This window comes from Erpetoichthys calabaricus, chromosome 1, assembly GCF_900747795.2.
Source record: "Erpetoichthys calabaricus chromosome 1, fErpCal1.3, whole genome shotgun sequence".
Classification (NCBI taxonomy): Eukaryota; Metazoa; Chordata; class Cladistia; order Polypteriformes; family Polypteridae; genus Erpetoichthys; species Erpetoichthys calabaricus.
Window position 1 is genome coordinate 260957271 of NC_041394.2, and position 16150 is coordinate 260973420.

The window sequence follows — 16150 nt, forward strand, 5'->3', positions numbered from 1 at the left end:
TATGAGGACTAAGGAAACATAGACACAATAATAGACTAAAAATTGCTACAAGAATAAAAAATTATTTCCTTTTACCCATCCAGCCTTTTCCTCACCTACTTGTCCAGTTCACGCTCCCTGGGAGCTGAAAAATCAGACTTTAAAAAGTCAGTGTGGCCTGCTCACCATTATTATTACAGTGGAATGTAAACCCCAAGCACTCGGGAGAAACTGGCGACAAAGATCTGGACTTGCAGAACGGTAGGAGGCAGCATTAGGATGAGGCTATGATGCCCTTTAAGGAAGCTGACCGCCCAGGAGCTGTTTAAGGACTCTTCAGGTGGATTGGAGGCACAGGCTAGTCCAGTAGAAGACTGGCTCTTCATATACACAGTAGGAAGCAGCCATTCATTAGGAAAGACTTGCAGGGTGGGCATGTAAGTGGCCTTTAGTATGAGACTGCAAAACAAAGTCAGAAGTTGGAGCCATGGGGGTCTCTATGCATGTTTTATGCAATGAATCAAAGCAGGGGGTGGGAAAGTTGATTCTTAATGTCTTCTTTGCATACAGTATGTGTCATGTGCTTCTACTTGCATTAAAGTAGGAGAATTTTAGGTGGCTCATGATACCTTTTTTTTCTTTTAAATAAGAATTTGGTGTGGTTATTTTACCATTAAATTACTTGACTAGTCTCTGAAACAACATATCCTTTTTCACATTCATTCATCTGTCAAGAGCAGTGGGTATTATCAAGTAACATTGTGTTTATTGTACTGAATTTTTAAATTGTTTTTGTTGTTGTTATAAATAAATCGCATATAAATTACCAATAACACTCCCAGTAGAGACATGTCAAGCCCTCAACCACTCCCAGGAAAAAATGGAAAACAAAAAGTTGTCAGTTTGGCAACCTGCTTTAACTCTTTCACACATGAGCAGTTCCAGACATGTTTATGCAGCTTCAAGGTGTTTCTATTCGAACCTGGAAGTCAAATGTAGGCCTAAGCCTCTGATGTGCGCTGCTTATGACAAGAAGAAATCAGATCTTGTATGTTGACATGTGTGAAAAACAACACACTAATTTAACAGTTTTATTTCAAAAGAGATTTATGTATAATTCTTTACTATGTTTATCATAGCTAGGGAACATTGTGTATTTATGTGTGTCTGTATTTGTGTGTGTGTTTTCCTTCTCTTACCACTGTTGTTAAATTGAGTAAAACGGGGGATCCCAACAATGGCCAAAATTCAAAATAGAACCTTGCACTTCAGAGTGCTCACATTTCGTATGAATGATGAGCTTGTAGTGCTAATATCAGAACAAGAGCCAGCCAGCTACAAAGAACTGGCAACTGCATGCTGACATTAGAAACCCACCTGTAGCTGGAAGCTGTGAGTTTTCTCACCCTGTGCCATGCTGCATTTGAAAACCAGGAAAATGGCCATTATCATCTGAATAATTCACGTTGGTTGTTTTAGCCATTCATTTTTCCATCAACCAGTAAGTACAATTACTATTTAAAATAGAATTTTGGGCTCTACCATACCTCCCCCTAGGTGTGTCCATGAGGCTAAGCCAATGCAAAGCCCACCTTGAATGTCTTTTACTTTCTGTGACCAATATAGTCCAGCAGTTAGGATTCCTGGCTTTCACCCTGGCCTCCTGGGTTCTGGTATTGGAAAGCCGTTTAGGGAGGCAGTGTGGTGTAGTGGTTAAGGTTTTAGACGTCAAACACAGAGGTTGTGGGTTTAATTCCCACTAATGACGCTGTGTGATCATGAGTAAGTCACTTGACCTGCCTGTGCTCCGATTGGAAAAACAAAACAAATGTAACCAACAGTATCGTAAATGTTTTAAGTCGCTTTGGATAAAGACGTCAGACAAATAAGTAAATATAAATGTTATGATTGTCCTGTGAGCTATTGATTGAGGATGACTACTCTGCTGTGTATCACTTGTTATTGCCAGTTTACTATATTTAGGTGATTTTTATTTTTTTCTCTTAATCAGTCTAAGTGAAATAAATACTTTTATCACTTTGTGTTGTCTTTATTGTTCTTGCTTTCACTTAATTTTATTGTGTGCTTTTTAAATCACACAATGAAGCAGTGAAGAGCTGTGCTTGTGAAGTTTGACCCTTTTAAGTCACTTCATTTTCCTTGGTTTTAACAAATCAAAATATGTGAAAATGATTAGAAAAAAAATCTTGATTTACTTTGTGTCATTTTGGTAGACAGAATGAGAACATGTTTTATTAAAAGTTGTATTTCGGACAGTTATTTTTGAATATAATAAAACACAGGGAATCAGGTGTGTTTCTCAGGTGCTAATTAAAAGGCAGATGTTTAATTGTGAGGGGCACCATTAAAAAGCGGCCATATACAGGATACTTCTAGTAAGGCACACACACAACATCAGGACCTTTAGGGAATTGCATTAATAAAGAGTGTGCATCTTTGGAGTAACTCTGTTTTATACATGACCTGTTAATGGCATAATGGCATCTGTATAAAATGTGAGAGTAGTCAACTGCCTTATGTTCGAAACGCTCTTGTAGATTTTCACCTGTTTAGTTATGTATATGTGGCATCTTTGTACAGTTATTAATTAATCCAAAGGGAGCAAGAAAACTCTTACTCCATTGTTCTTCAGAGTTTTAGGTGCTTTTTTTTAACGCAGGGGTTTTAAATTCCCATCTCCTACCTGAGAGGTCAACAGGAATCCATACCCTGAGGTGATGCAATTTATCTGTTAGGAAGCTTTTTGTGCCTCAAGAATGCGGACCATTTTAAGTATACTGATGTGATCAAAGGGTGATAAATCTCTGTGTTTAGTGTATATAAACGCGGTGAAGGCCCTCCCGTATTTTGACCAATTCTGAGAGAATACATACTTAATACAAGCATTCTTTCCATCCTTGGAAAGTTGTTTTGATTTTAGTTTTTAAATAAGAACAATGTTTTATATATATATATATATATATATAAAATATACCTACTTAAGTGACATCAAGCTATGTATAACAGTTTGACACACAGTTTATAAATGACATGCTGTATTTAAAGTCACAACTCCAGCACTTTGTAGAGAAAAATACAATTCAGTTTTATCTGGAATTAAAATGCAGTAATCTCTCCCCACGTGTCACTGCCTAGATGCCAAAACTTTGATGTTAATCCAACCCCAAAGCACTGTGAGGGAATCAAGTCACACATTAGCTCTTCAGCACACTGAAACATTGCGCAGATCAAAAGCAGCAGCTTTAAAATAAGGATCTTGAATTGGAAATGTAAAGTAGAACGTGTTTGAAAATGAACACTCTGTGCACCCTTGGTGTTAGGCAAGAGCCTCATAAGAGCTTTTGTTTGAAGGTTACCTTACACCACATCAGCCTGCGTAAGCCCGATAGCATTTCGAACACAACCTGCATTGACATGCGGTCTGTGGCAGATGTGATAGTGAATGCAACAAATGACATCCAGTGTGTGCAAGCCAACTTCCTATGATTGTAACCACCATGCTTCCAACTCCTTGCAGTAATTTTTTTTTTTTTTACAGCAAGTCAGAGGTGTAGCCCTCATGGTTATAACAGACCTTCAGACTTTTATCACTTTCAAACCTAGAAATGTTCATCAGACATGCTGGTTTCCAGGCAAAAAAAAAAGAGATCTCTGCTTCTGGATGCATGCTTTCTTTTTGACTTTGTATTGCTAGGTTGGTGTCAAATGTGGGTAGTGAATTCAAGCTGATGAGAGTTTAACAGTGTTCCATGTGTACAGTAAGTGTCCTATCGTCCACTGATGGCACTGGGTCCACACAACATCAAGGCCAATCTGCCAGGAATGACTGTGCCACCCTCCAGACTGCAGAACACTGAGTGGATGTGGCTTTCCAGAAGTGGCAGCTTCAAACATGGATATGCTTGCTGTGCTGTAGATTATATTCATCTGTAACTTGTATAAATACATAAAATCTCAAAGAGAACAGTGCAAGTTAATTTCAAAATATTTGTATTGAGTATGCCCAAATAGTCTTCTCCTGTTGGTGCAATGACACAGCCAGACAACTTCCTTTAGATTCCCTTTAAATGGGGCATGACTGGCTTCAAAATAAAATCAAACTCGTCATCCCAGGATGATTGCAGGCACTGCTAATAAAAAAATAAACAATTGAGATGTGTGTTTCACGTCTCTTAACACCCTTCTTTTACGATATCTAGCATTACTCTGCTACTGTAACTGTCTTCACAGTTAAAAACCAGGAATTAATTGAGGGGACACAAGTTGGTCAAAACTAGGAAATGGTTTATTTATCACTAGGTTTCATCCCTTGTGTGTAAATGTGAACAATATCTGTTAAAAAGGAGCATCTTTTATGTATAATGGTAAACATTTCTGTCTGTCTTACATTTTCTTTAAAGCTTTATCATTTGGACAGTGGCAGGTGTGCAACGGTGAACATGACAGGTCAATACAAAAATGAGTGGATACTGCACCTTTGTCTCTTTCTGTCAGGGAGTGGCATCTCTTCATAGTGGACTCTTTAAAGATATCAAGTAGCCTGTGACTTTTATCAAAGTGCTTGGAGAAAGACCCCTTTAGCACATATTACTGATTGAAAGCGCTGCACAAGTGGTCTCCAATATGCACCGGGTGCCCAGCACATGGTCACCTTGAGGTGAGCAGAGCTGATCTGTTTACTCTTAGACTGCGCCTGGTGCTCAGTGTTCAGCCCCGCTCTTCAGAGAGTCTCCTTGCATTATTGTGCATTGTTGTATTAAAGACAAAAACAACAAAAACGAACCAGTCCTTTTTTAGTTTTTTTCAGCATTGAAAATGCTTTCTTTAAAAGACCCTACAGAACCACTAACAAACATTCTTCACATTCTACTAACATAGACGAGCATAAATCATCCACCCATTTATATTTTTCCAAACCTACTTTTCCTGAGCAGGGTCATAGGGAGACTGGAGCCCACCCCCAGCAGGCACTGGGCAGAAGGCAGGAACAATCATTAGACAAACCAAAAGCAACCACAAAATAAGGCTTGAGCTTGGTGGGCTAGCACAATATTAGTCATAATGAACAAGAACCACCATTTTTGAGGAAACTCTTTTGTGCCATTCTTCTGCATTGTTTAGCTGAATACTCTTCCATCCAGAGATCTGCCTCAAAGTGACAACTTACAACAGTTTGGTTAAGAAAGGTTGCTTATAAATTTTGGAATGTGATTCTTGACATAATGGGTCACACCATGTCAACAGAATATAGTGTGAAAACGTTCTGCTGACCCATGTTTAATACGCTGCTAGACAGTAATGACCGACAGAGTATATTACCCACTGAAGTGCATAATGCATGCTGCACAGACAGCACATCCGTTATATTTGCAACTTTCTATGCTAGCTGTCCCATCCCACAGACTGTACCTTTATGTTTGTCTTAGGGTCTTAATACAGTCACAATTCATAGAGGACAACAGTAAACGTGTGCAAGAAATGCTGGATCAGGTGAATTTGACTCTGATATTAAGTGCATTCCTGAACACTTTGTTCACTTCTTTGTCTTGTGTCAGTCACAATGATTTGTTTTCAGTTCTCTAGCTTATTTATATTATGTATTCAATGTAAATGATTTACATTTTTTAAGCACTCTTATGTTGTAATTAAGACAAAGTAAAATGAAGACAAAAGACAGTAGGAAAATATGCAAGATGTGTTTCAGATCAGCACACTGTATCTTAAACTGTTTTCTTTTTTTTTTTTTTTTTTTAACCCCTGATAGTACCTTTTAGAAATGAAAAGCTTAATACTGCCACCAGAACATATATTGAAAAGAGGAGACAGTGAAGCAATAGCATATGCATTCTTTCATCTTCAACACTGGAAGAGGGTGGAAGGAGCTTTAAATCTTCTCCATTGCACTTGGGAAGGAAGTAAGTGGCTCTGCATGCTGTGGCGCAGTTCCTGTCATGTAGAACAGAAGCTGACTTGGTGTGTTCTGTTGTCTTGTATTTCTCCCTCCATGGCCAGTTTGGAAGTTTAAGAAATTAAATAACATTATGGACAGCAGGCCCAAATATTACCATTGTTCTGTTCTAAAAGGATGTGTTATATTTTAAGTTTGTAGAATAGATACGTTCAGTGCAGTGAATTAAAGTTGAATGAAATAAGAATCCCAATGGATTGACAGATTGAGTACAGCAGCATATACTGTAATAAAGGTGGAAAGTGATATTTCAAATAAAGCAAAAAGGCCCCAGTTGAGAGCCTCATTGATAACAGAATGTGCTTTTTTAAGTTCATGGTGAACAAATCAGTCATGTTTTCGGCTGTGAATCTGTTTGGAATTTGTAGTACATTTGTCACTCTATTAAAATATCTTTTGTTTTTAATATTGTAGATTGGTCTGTACATTTATCAAATCACAGATTGAACAGACTTATTTTTTGTGTATTGTTTGTTTATAAAAAGGCACCATAGAGAGAATTACTTGCTTTGAGCTTAGGCTGAACAAGATGAACAGCTTAAAGTCCATAACAATTGGAGGCCAAGCTACAGCCTACCATTATTAATTGGGGGATTCTCCCTATGTTATTTATACTTTAGTTCTAGAGCAACACTAGAGAGAAGTCACGGTAGTTGAGTTGAGAAGTTCATACCAGATGCATTTGAGTCTGTATGTTGCTACAGGCTACTTATGAACTCAGATCAGTCCTTGACTCGTCAGCCTAAGGTACCCACGGTCACAGTAACAAACTTACAAAGAGGTCTATGAACCAAAATGTATACAGTGTAACAAATACCAAAAGACTGAGGCATACATTAGCCATGTTTACTTAACAGTGATAAATACTAAATCCATAATCTGGAAAGCCTAATGGCCTTAATCATACTTTCTCCATGTTTGGGGATATTTTCTGTGGTCTCTAAGATAATAAATGCCCATCAGGATCTAGACAGGAACATCTCTGATCATCTTCATGATCCCCCAAAGAGAAGGTGCTGTCTTCTGCATGAACCTACTGTTTATTTTCTCTTCCTGAAAGTTTCTGCCCATATTCCTGAATCTTCCCAAGGCTTGCGGAAGGCAGCACTCCCTATCCCTGAGTAACAAGCTGCTGCCATTCAGGCATCCAGTCCACACGCACTTCAGGACAGTCTCCTGTCTGCTGCAGCACTTCATTTAGGTTCCTACAATAAAGTGACTAGCACAATATAATCTGCAATGGAAGTACAATAATCATCTTTAAACACTCATGATTCCTGTTTACGGTGTCCATGCCAGCATATGCCAAGTATGCTATATCAACAACACAACACATGGCATCAAAGAATTTTTGAATTGAGAATCCAGCTGGAAAGGACTTTTTTAGGGAGCCAAGAGAAAATGTGAGGAGTGTTATCAATCAGATCACAGATGATAAAGAACAATGGAGGATGAGGTCAGCCTTGTTTTAACGCAAGCTTTAAAGTAAGCCCATTTGGGATACTTTTATATTTGGACTTGGCTAAAGACTGATTTCATTCAATGCATTAAACACTCAGCATTACTGTCATATTGCTGTGTTGATTGTTTGATGTTATTGTGCTCTGTCTCCATATGGAGGATTACATTACTATTATTGTGGCTAGTTTTGATTTTATGAAAAATGAAGCACTGGAAACACTAGTTTCAATTTATATCAGTCTTGTTGTTATTTGAAATGGCACAATTATTCCCTATAAATTGAAATAGACAGCCACCAGTATCCTTCACCAAGCACTGCAAACCCCTGCTCCGTGATGTGTCCACAGTCAGGCCCCTCAGATGCGTCAGAGTTTTTAATGCTGTTTGATTAGCGTTACTGCAGTCATCTGTAACTGAGTCTTTTATACAAACGTCCAATCCCTGCACTTAAGCAATGCCTTTTATCGGTGGTAGGCTTTTGAGTACACCCACATTGAATAATTATTAATTACGTTGTATCCCATGATTTTTAGCTTCCCAGTGTTTGAGAAGTTGGTGGCTTTGAACCTGCACACACGCACTATTGTATATATCAACTTTTATAGTGATGCTTCTATTAAAGGGTCATTGTGTACACATTTCTGCTATCCCATCATCAGACAAGCACATTTACCTGAGAGCTCTTGTCTTGGTTCTTACCTGTTGACCTTCCTGGCATCATACACTGTGCTAAGCTTGGCTCCAGACTAGAACGGCAATCCAGTGACTAGTGCAGCAAGTGAACAGCTTCAGTAGCCCACAGCTTCACTAAAACATTTCCTTCTAGTGAAATATCCGCTTATACAGTACATAAAAATAATTAACTACAAGGCAATAGTAGCATGGAAGAATGTTGATGAAAAAATGTTTTAGTTTTAATATTTCAAATAGCACAGACTGTAGTTTCAAAGTAATCTAAACATACTAAAGACTTTTCACCAAGACTCTTACGTTTTTTTGTTTTAGAATTATTATTTATGGTGGAGTTGTTTGAGAGAGAGAGTAACACTGCAGTTGGATATCAGTACATTGTCCCTAAATCAGTGACGTTCTTTTTTTTTTTGTTGTTTTTTTTTTTTTTATCTTTTCCCAGCTTTTCGAATGATCCCCTATCCTCTAGAAAAGGGTCACCTCTTCTACCCTTACCCCATTTGCACAGAGACAGCAGACAGGGAGCTGCTACCATGTAAGTAAATGTCCTGTCCCACACAGCATGCTGAGATGTTTTGGGAGCCAATCCGTTGTTTTCAAACCGCAGTTTTCACATTAAGCAGACTTAGTGCTTTGCAAGAAGTTAAGAATATGCATGCCATGTTTTCTTATCTTAAATGTTCACATGTTTGTCTTACTATTACACTTCCCTGTGATCTACACCAAGATGATGCTGGCTTGGAAAATCAAACAATGTTATTTTATCGTGGAGAGTCAAGTGCTTTTCTGGATTGTTTATAGATTTAATTTCCCAAACAAAGTCTCCAAAGTCCTGTTCAGTCTGCTTATGTTGAAAACTACTGTAAACACTCTTGGTCAATAATCAATAAAGTCATCATTCCTTGCCAATCCAGTCTTTAATGTGTCCTTTCTTTCTCCACTTTTTCCCATGCAGCATTTCATGAAGTTTCAGTTTACCCGAAGAAAGAACTCCCTTTCTTTATCCTTTTCACAGCAGGCTTGTGTTCCTTTACAGCGATGCTTGCACTCCTCACGCACCAGTTTCCAGAACTAATGGGGGTCTTTGCTAAGGCTGTAAGTAAACTTACTGAATCCTGTTTTCTGCAGTAATCGTCTCAGACTCTCCTAACATGCACGCTGCTCAATGCCAAGTCTCGTGTTCTTTCTGTTCACGAGGACTTTGTTCTTCAAGATTAAGCTGTGGTGTCCCTGCTTGAGTTGTCTGCTGGGATCTGAGTGCTTCTCTATTCCAAGGAGGGTATCCCAGTCGATTTATTTATCTTTTTTGTTTTGGAGTTGGCACATTTTTATTTGAAAAGTTTCTCACAAGTTTACTGTATCATATTTTTCTGTTACATGACAAATAAAAACAAAATTGAAAGTAAAAAGACGGATATCAAATTAGAAAAAGAAAACTCCACCAAGTCATGTTTCAGATCATGTTTGAGATTGTGTGATCTCTGATCTCTCCTGAAAAAGGTATATTTCAAAACTCTAAACCATTCCTGTGTTAAGCCAAATGAATATTGTAGCGCCTGAGATCAGAATCATTTAATTTACGGTGACTTTGCTCATTTTAAAAAAAATAATTATTTCCTTATTTAACCCCTATAGAGGGAAATGCAGGTCCACAAAATAAATGATAACATGGCAAACGTGAGTCTTTTTTATTGGAATCCCCTTGCAGTGCCAAACAATTCAACTCCGTGCCATTATGTATCCCCTCACATATCTTTTATTGTGATTAAATCCTTTAATAAATAGGAGCCTACAGTGCAGAAGATGAGTTGTGGGTGCCCAATGCATATTTACAACTGGTGGTTAACAAACTAATTGTTGCAGACATGAAGGAGGCGGGCTAAAGTAATTATTACATTTTCAGAACTCCAGCTGGCAAATCACGGGTCCCTAATTTAAATGGTTACTGGTAATAAGCCACAATTTGTCTAATTGCTCAATGGCATTTAGTTAGCCATGAAGGGAGGATCAACCCTGTAAAGAGTCCCACTCCAGACTGATCTGTCTGCAGCAGATGGCCATGTTCAAAAACATCTGAATGTGTGTAAGCACAGAGATGAGCTTAGCATTCATGTGAAGGTCATTCATATGTGGACCGGACTGTGATGACCCGGATGATCTGTCTGTTTTGTGCACTCTGAAGATCTCCATATACATGTAGTGACCTGTAGGCCATAGTGGACGCAAAGCCCTTATCTGTTCTGTCTGTGAGATCAGGTTTAGGTTAACCTGCAGGTACAGCACTCTGTATAACGGTCTAGAGTCGTGCAGGATGTGAGGGTGACCTGGGCAGGGTCATGGGCTATAAATGCGTTCAGCTGCTAAAAGTACAGGGAAGTGTGGTTCTGTTTTACCTCATGAATCTGTAGGCATTTCATCTGCTGATGTTACGATAATATAATTATTGACAACTACTTGAATTTCTAGACTTAATGATGGTGATAAGTAATCTGAAGATTTTCCCAATTATTCACAAAATTCAAAGCGTTGTCAAAATTGTGTTTACCGTAAGCAAAAAGAATTCCAATGATATTTGTGTTTTTTGTTACTAACTATATATATATCATCATATTACTAATATGTATCTGTCCCTCTATCCATCCATCCATCCCTCCCACCCTGACTGTAGTGTCAGGTGGTCGGTGTGAACTTGACCGTGTACTACATAAAAGAATACCAGTGGGCAGTGGCTTGGGGGCACATTTTGTACACTTGTGGGGTTTTTTTTCCGCAAGCAGCCAAACTCTGAGAATCCAAAGTGGATTATCAGACCAGCATTGCTGATTACCATGACATGCCACATGGACACAGGTAATGGGCTGCCTGTGCTACAAGCATTCCAAAGCCGTTTCACAGCACATTGTGAGCAGTGACAGGTACTCCAGAATTGATGAAAGCACGTTTATATACTTGTGAACCCACATAACAAAGACAACATTACATTCTAAAACCTACTTGGGCCAAATCTGGGTCCCTGGCTAGAGTCTATCCATGAGGCATTGGGCACAAAGCAAGAAACAGCCCTGCACAGGGCACCAGTCCAAGGACTGAGCCCATGGTTTGCAGCACTAACTGGCACTAACTTTGCCACCCTCACAACAGATATGACAAAGACACAACAGTGAAACAGACTGACCAACATACCACTGAAGTAGCTAACATGAATTGAACAGCAAACACAGAATTACAATTGTCAAGTAAATGGGTGCTCCTTCTAAGGTTGGTCCCTTTCAGTTTGTGGTGTTGACTGCTGCATGTTCATATTATATTACTCTAGTAGGCATATACTGTAAGGGCCTAGTCTTGAATGATCTGGGCAAACAAACGGTGACACATTTAGTAAAGGTCATTTGTGTTGATTTGTACATTATGGCTGTCCCTCCTGTTGTATCCTGCCAGTGTTGTTCTTTGGGTGAGGTGCACACCTCATTGTCTTCGCATATCTCCATTCATGAAGTAGGCCATGAAGTAGATTAATTTAAAAAGACTGTCTGCATACCAACACAAGGTTCTGAGATCAGGTTCAGTCACGTGGCCTCCTATGTGTTTTTAATTTCTCCGAGTGGACAATTCTAGTTGCCTCTTTTGCTTCACCAGCTGTTCACGTAACATAATGTGCTCATTTGCCTTGTAATTGTGATGGGATGAGTTCACGTTAGTGGTGTACACCTTACATGTGCTTGAGGAGGTGTAAGGGTCACTCAGACCATGTCTACTACAAAGAGAAAGATTAGACACCCCCGAAAAGAGGTGGGGAAGGAGATACCATAGATAACAGTGAGGGTGTTATTGAAGAGAAATGTGAGAAACAGAACTTGCTCTGCTGAGAGGCTGAAGATGTGGATGTTGCAATTCAGATGTCCACCATCTTCACTGGTCACATCATGCAGTTAAAAAGTTTGTTTCTTTTACCAGTTGCTGCAGTGATGTCAGACATTAGGCGTTTTCTTAGCTTGTGTTCCCTGACTTAGCCGACGGCATTTCTCTGCAGTGCATGCCAATTCCAATCAATCAGTGCATGTCAACTTTCTCTTGATTTGTGGTCTTCTGCAGCTCAGCCAAGTGTTATTTTTGCTTTTGATGGGTGTGTCTGTCCAGAAATGTTTTTTTTTCTGTGCAACTGTGAGAGCTTCATAAAGTGGAGTTCTCTTTATTCTTTGATGTGACTTGTCACTTTTAAAGATGTGTGCAGCACTGGTGTCCTTCTTAGAAGAGGGCATTATTTAGGTAGAAATGACTTGAATTGGCTCATGGCAGATCTCCACCTGAACACATTTTGTGTCTTGCAACTGACATTTGCAAGAGTGAGATCAACTAAAATAGAGGGCTTACGGTAATAACAATGTGCAAGTTGCATTTTTCATAGAATCACATAGTAAGAGGATAAATAAATAGAAAGGCTGTAAGTTAGTAGGAGTGTGAAGCAAATGGAGAAGTCACCACATAATCTAACTCCAGTGTATCAACAGAAGCTGGAAATGAACTGTGGGACAATTTGAAAATTACATAAATGGTGGCGGCAGATGTAGTGTGCCTCTAAAAAAAAATGTTCAACTTTCACCGAGTATGTGTATGCCTGTAATTTTGGATCGGTCTCACAGCAGTCCTTTTTACAGAATTCCACTTATTCTGATAGTTTTTAAGCTTGGTTCCCTTTTCAGGTCCAGCCATAACATCACAGAGGGGTTTAGAGTACGACTGACTAGACTGTTTGACTTCATTTTCATTAGCCACTCTGATGTAGACGTGCCTCTGATCAGTGTCTTGTGGCATGACCCAGCTATGCTTCGTTCACCTGAAAGAATGCCATCATACCAAGCAGAAATGAGGGTTTCTTCAGTCACTCCAGGGCGTCCAAGTCCCCAAACTGTGACACCTTCACCAGCATATTTGACTGTTGTTTCGAGGTTCTTTCTGCAGTGTCAACGTTGGTGTCTGCTTCTCATTTGGACCAATTCTTTTGATGTGTAGTGTTAGATCCTACTGTCTTTCAAAAGACATTATATGTTTACTGGCCAAGCTTCCCCTTTCTGCAACAAAATGCCAAAGCTTCTCGTTAAATTGTGCCTGCATCTCTGCCATGATCTTTCCACCACAGGATGTTGATTGAGAAAGTTATGCTGACCTTGACTGGCCATCCACACAAACTCTTTACAGGAAGAGTCGACATTCAGTTTATCAGTGGGTTACTCCAGTGCTAGGGACTGCTGGGGACTCATTCTTTGTGACGTTTCTAGCTATAGACTGTCCTCCTGCTGCTGCTAGTCACTCACAGTCGTACATTTGGCAGCAAATGCTGGGATTTGCGACCCTTAAGCAGTTCTGGAGATGTTCCTTTACTTTTCGATAGATAATTATGTTTATATGGAGTCGGTGCATTGCTTCTGTCAAATTCACACACAGACCAACACTCCAGCTTTGCACTTTGCTACACATTCTCACACGATCACATCCATGCATAATTACTTTTTAGGGATGATTAAGTAAAGTTCAGGAGTGCTTTAAAGGGCTTACTTTACCTTTAATCTTTATCCAAACCCAAGTGCTCTTTGACCTTTGATTCATTGCCCATCTTCTGCACAATCCATATAATTTGGCCCCTATCCCTCATTGCCAGTGTTGCCATAATATGTCAAAAGTTGTCAGGCCTTTGTGTTGACAGCCGAACATAAAATTGTTAAGAAACATGCAGAAGTCCGCACACAATTTGCATTACACAGGAAGAATGCCAGGTGTTGGGCAATTATCTTCTCGCGAGCCAGCACTTTCTTTTAAGTTGAACGCAGGGCCTAACAAAAACAAAGACTGCATGTGAGGAGGAGTGCAGAGCCATCAAAGTGGGCCGAGAGCGCCATACGTCCCCTGGCGCTGTTCTTTATCACTTAAACGGGTACTTTCAGTGTCTTTCTGACATGTCCCCGGTAAAGTGCCGCACTTGTATGGTTTCTAAAAACATTAAATGCCACTCTGCCATGTGTGAATGTGGTGTGGTTTGAGCACATTTTGTGTTCATGAATATAAAAAGAAGATCCACAAGTCCTCTGCTGCTTCCGTCACTTTGTTTGCAGAGTGCTGCTCAAGTCCAGCATTGCGTAGCCTGCAGAAAGTTTCACTTCCGTTTGCCTCTCCGCGTGGGGTGAGCCCAAGACAGTAGCAGGTGCAGGGCTGCCCCTTTCCCACTCGTGTATCATCTCCGTACACTTGTGAAATGCGACAGACAAGCTTCCTACAGCAAATGCATTCTGGAGAGGAACAAATTTTTGTGTCTGATGGAAATGTCAGCTCTGTGATGCACAGCATGAGTGGCTTGGTGTGGCTGGCAAGACGAGAGCCTCGATACCTGCTTGCACTCTTGGGATGACTGTTATCATTCGGCTTTCTATTCAAAGTCACTTAAATAACTGTTTGTGATTCAACATATTTAATCAGTATGAAATAATGAATTGCACAATACCAAAAATATGCCAGATGTAACTTACGCTTGATGACAGGCAGACAACATAAGGTGGTGTTGAGAGTGGAATCGGAGTCTTGGCACCAAAGCTAAGCCTTGGGCTGCAGCTCCAATTATCTAAACACTGTGGAGGGCTATGAAGTTTCACAAAATAAAGTAGGCCATATTGTCTATAAAAAAAAAAAAATGGTCTCACATTTGTTGTGTTATACAAGTTGGATTAAACTAACTTATACTACAGTGGATGTTAGAAAAGCAATGGTTAGCCAAAATTAATACTTGTACTTGCAAGACCACAGGGAACCCCAGGCTGAAATGTAAAAATTACGTGAAATGGTTTATTCCTATCCTGTCATGAATGTGCCTGGTTTGAGGGTCTGGCCCGACCTCCTCATTTCTGTCCCAATGGCAGTGAAGGGGAAACGTGTGCTTCATCTTCTGCCTTCCCATTGTGTTATCCCCATGAGAATCAAAACAGCTTTGTTCTATATCTGAATTGCCACTTACAGCTTTAGCTACTGAAAGATGGTGACTTTATTCTAATGGCGCCAAGAGAGTCTTCTAGGAGATCTTTCCCACTCACTGTCCACCAATGCTGTGTTTTATGGCATTGCCTGAATGCCTTGTGGGTGATCGGTGAATGGTGAGGACTTAATGACAATCTGACAAGTCAGACTGGTTGTTTAAAGAGCTGCACTCTGCTTTTCACAAAGAAGTAAACAAAGCAAAACTAGGCCCTTGCACTGCATGATGGGGGCTCAGTCTTTCTTTCTACAGCATCAGAGGTAAGAAATCAAACTCACAGTGGTTGTCATTGTGGGGAAGAATATGGGCTTTTGGGTAAGAAGGCCATAATGCCAATGCTGTCTTGTCCTTCATTCGACATTTTACTGGTCCTTAACACTTGTTGTGCTCTTCCCTCTCTGTACTTACACGTGTTTTCTGTGTTTGTTTTGGCAGTTTCTCAGTACCCTGTTTGCACCACTAAACTTTGTGATGGAAAAGGTTGAGAGCATTCTGCCTTCTAGCCTTTGGCATCAGCTTACAAGGATCTAAGAAGACTAAAGGGACTTTGTTCAAGCCACTGCCATGGTGTTTGTGCCAAGATCATGTCACTTGTGGCCTACACGGAACACATGATGGAGAAAGGGATAAAGACTGTCAATCAAATGACTTTTGTTAGTTCTCATGTAAACCTGTTTTTGTTGTACAAAAAAGGTGACGTTTAGTTCTATTATATTTTGCCTTCAGAAAGCAAAAATTCAGAAAAACAAAAATAAAGTTTCTTTTGTGTATTGCAGTAAGTCGTGTGTGTTTCTTCAGTGGCACAGGTTTGCAGTGCTTCTAGCCTGTCACTGTGCAGACAGTTCATGGAACTCACACTCCTCAGGGCCTCTCTCTGTAGTCCAGACGGCCAGGGTTAGCCTTGGCAGTTATCACTGTGCAAAATGTGCAACTTGGGATGGATTGTGGGGAGATTCTAACAGGAGAAGCTCTGCTTGCCACCACCCATTGCTCCTCATATCTCTTATAGTGCC

At 39.9% G+C, this 16150-nt stretch overlaps 1 protein-coding gene across 7 annotated transcripts in view; it reads left to right on the forward strand.

Annotated features, from left to right (window-relative positions):
• Positions 1-15912, forward strand: part of LOC114661334 (suppressor of tumorigenicity 7 protein homolog) — a 260621-nt gene extending 244709 nt beyond the window's left edge. For all 7 annotated transcript variants that reach the window (XM_028814557.2, XM_051928198.1, XM_028814550.2 and 4 more), the window contains 4 exons: positions 5765-5915; positions 8562-8654; positions 9075-9214; positions 15573-15912. In XM_028814557.2, the coding sequence (XP_028670390.1) occupies positions 5765-5915; positions 8562-8654; positions 9075-9214; positions 15573-15668 (480 nt within the window). In that variant the 3' untranslated portion in view covers positions 15669-15912. The remainder of the gene's footprint in view (positions 1-5764; positions 5916-8561; positions 8655-9074; positions 9215-15572) is intronic.
• The last annotated feature ends 238 nt before the right edge of the window (positions 15913-16150 follow it).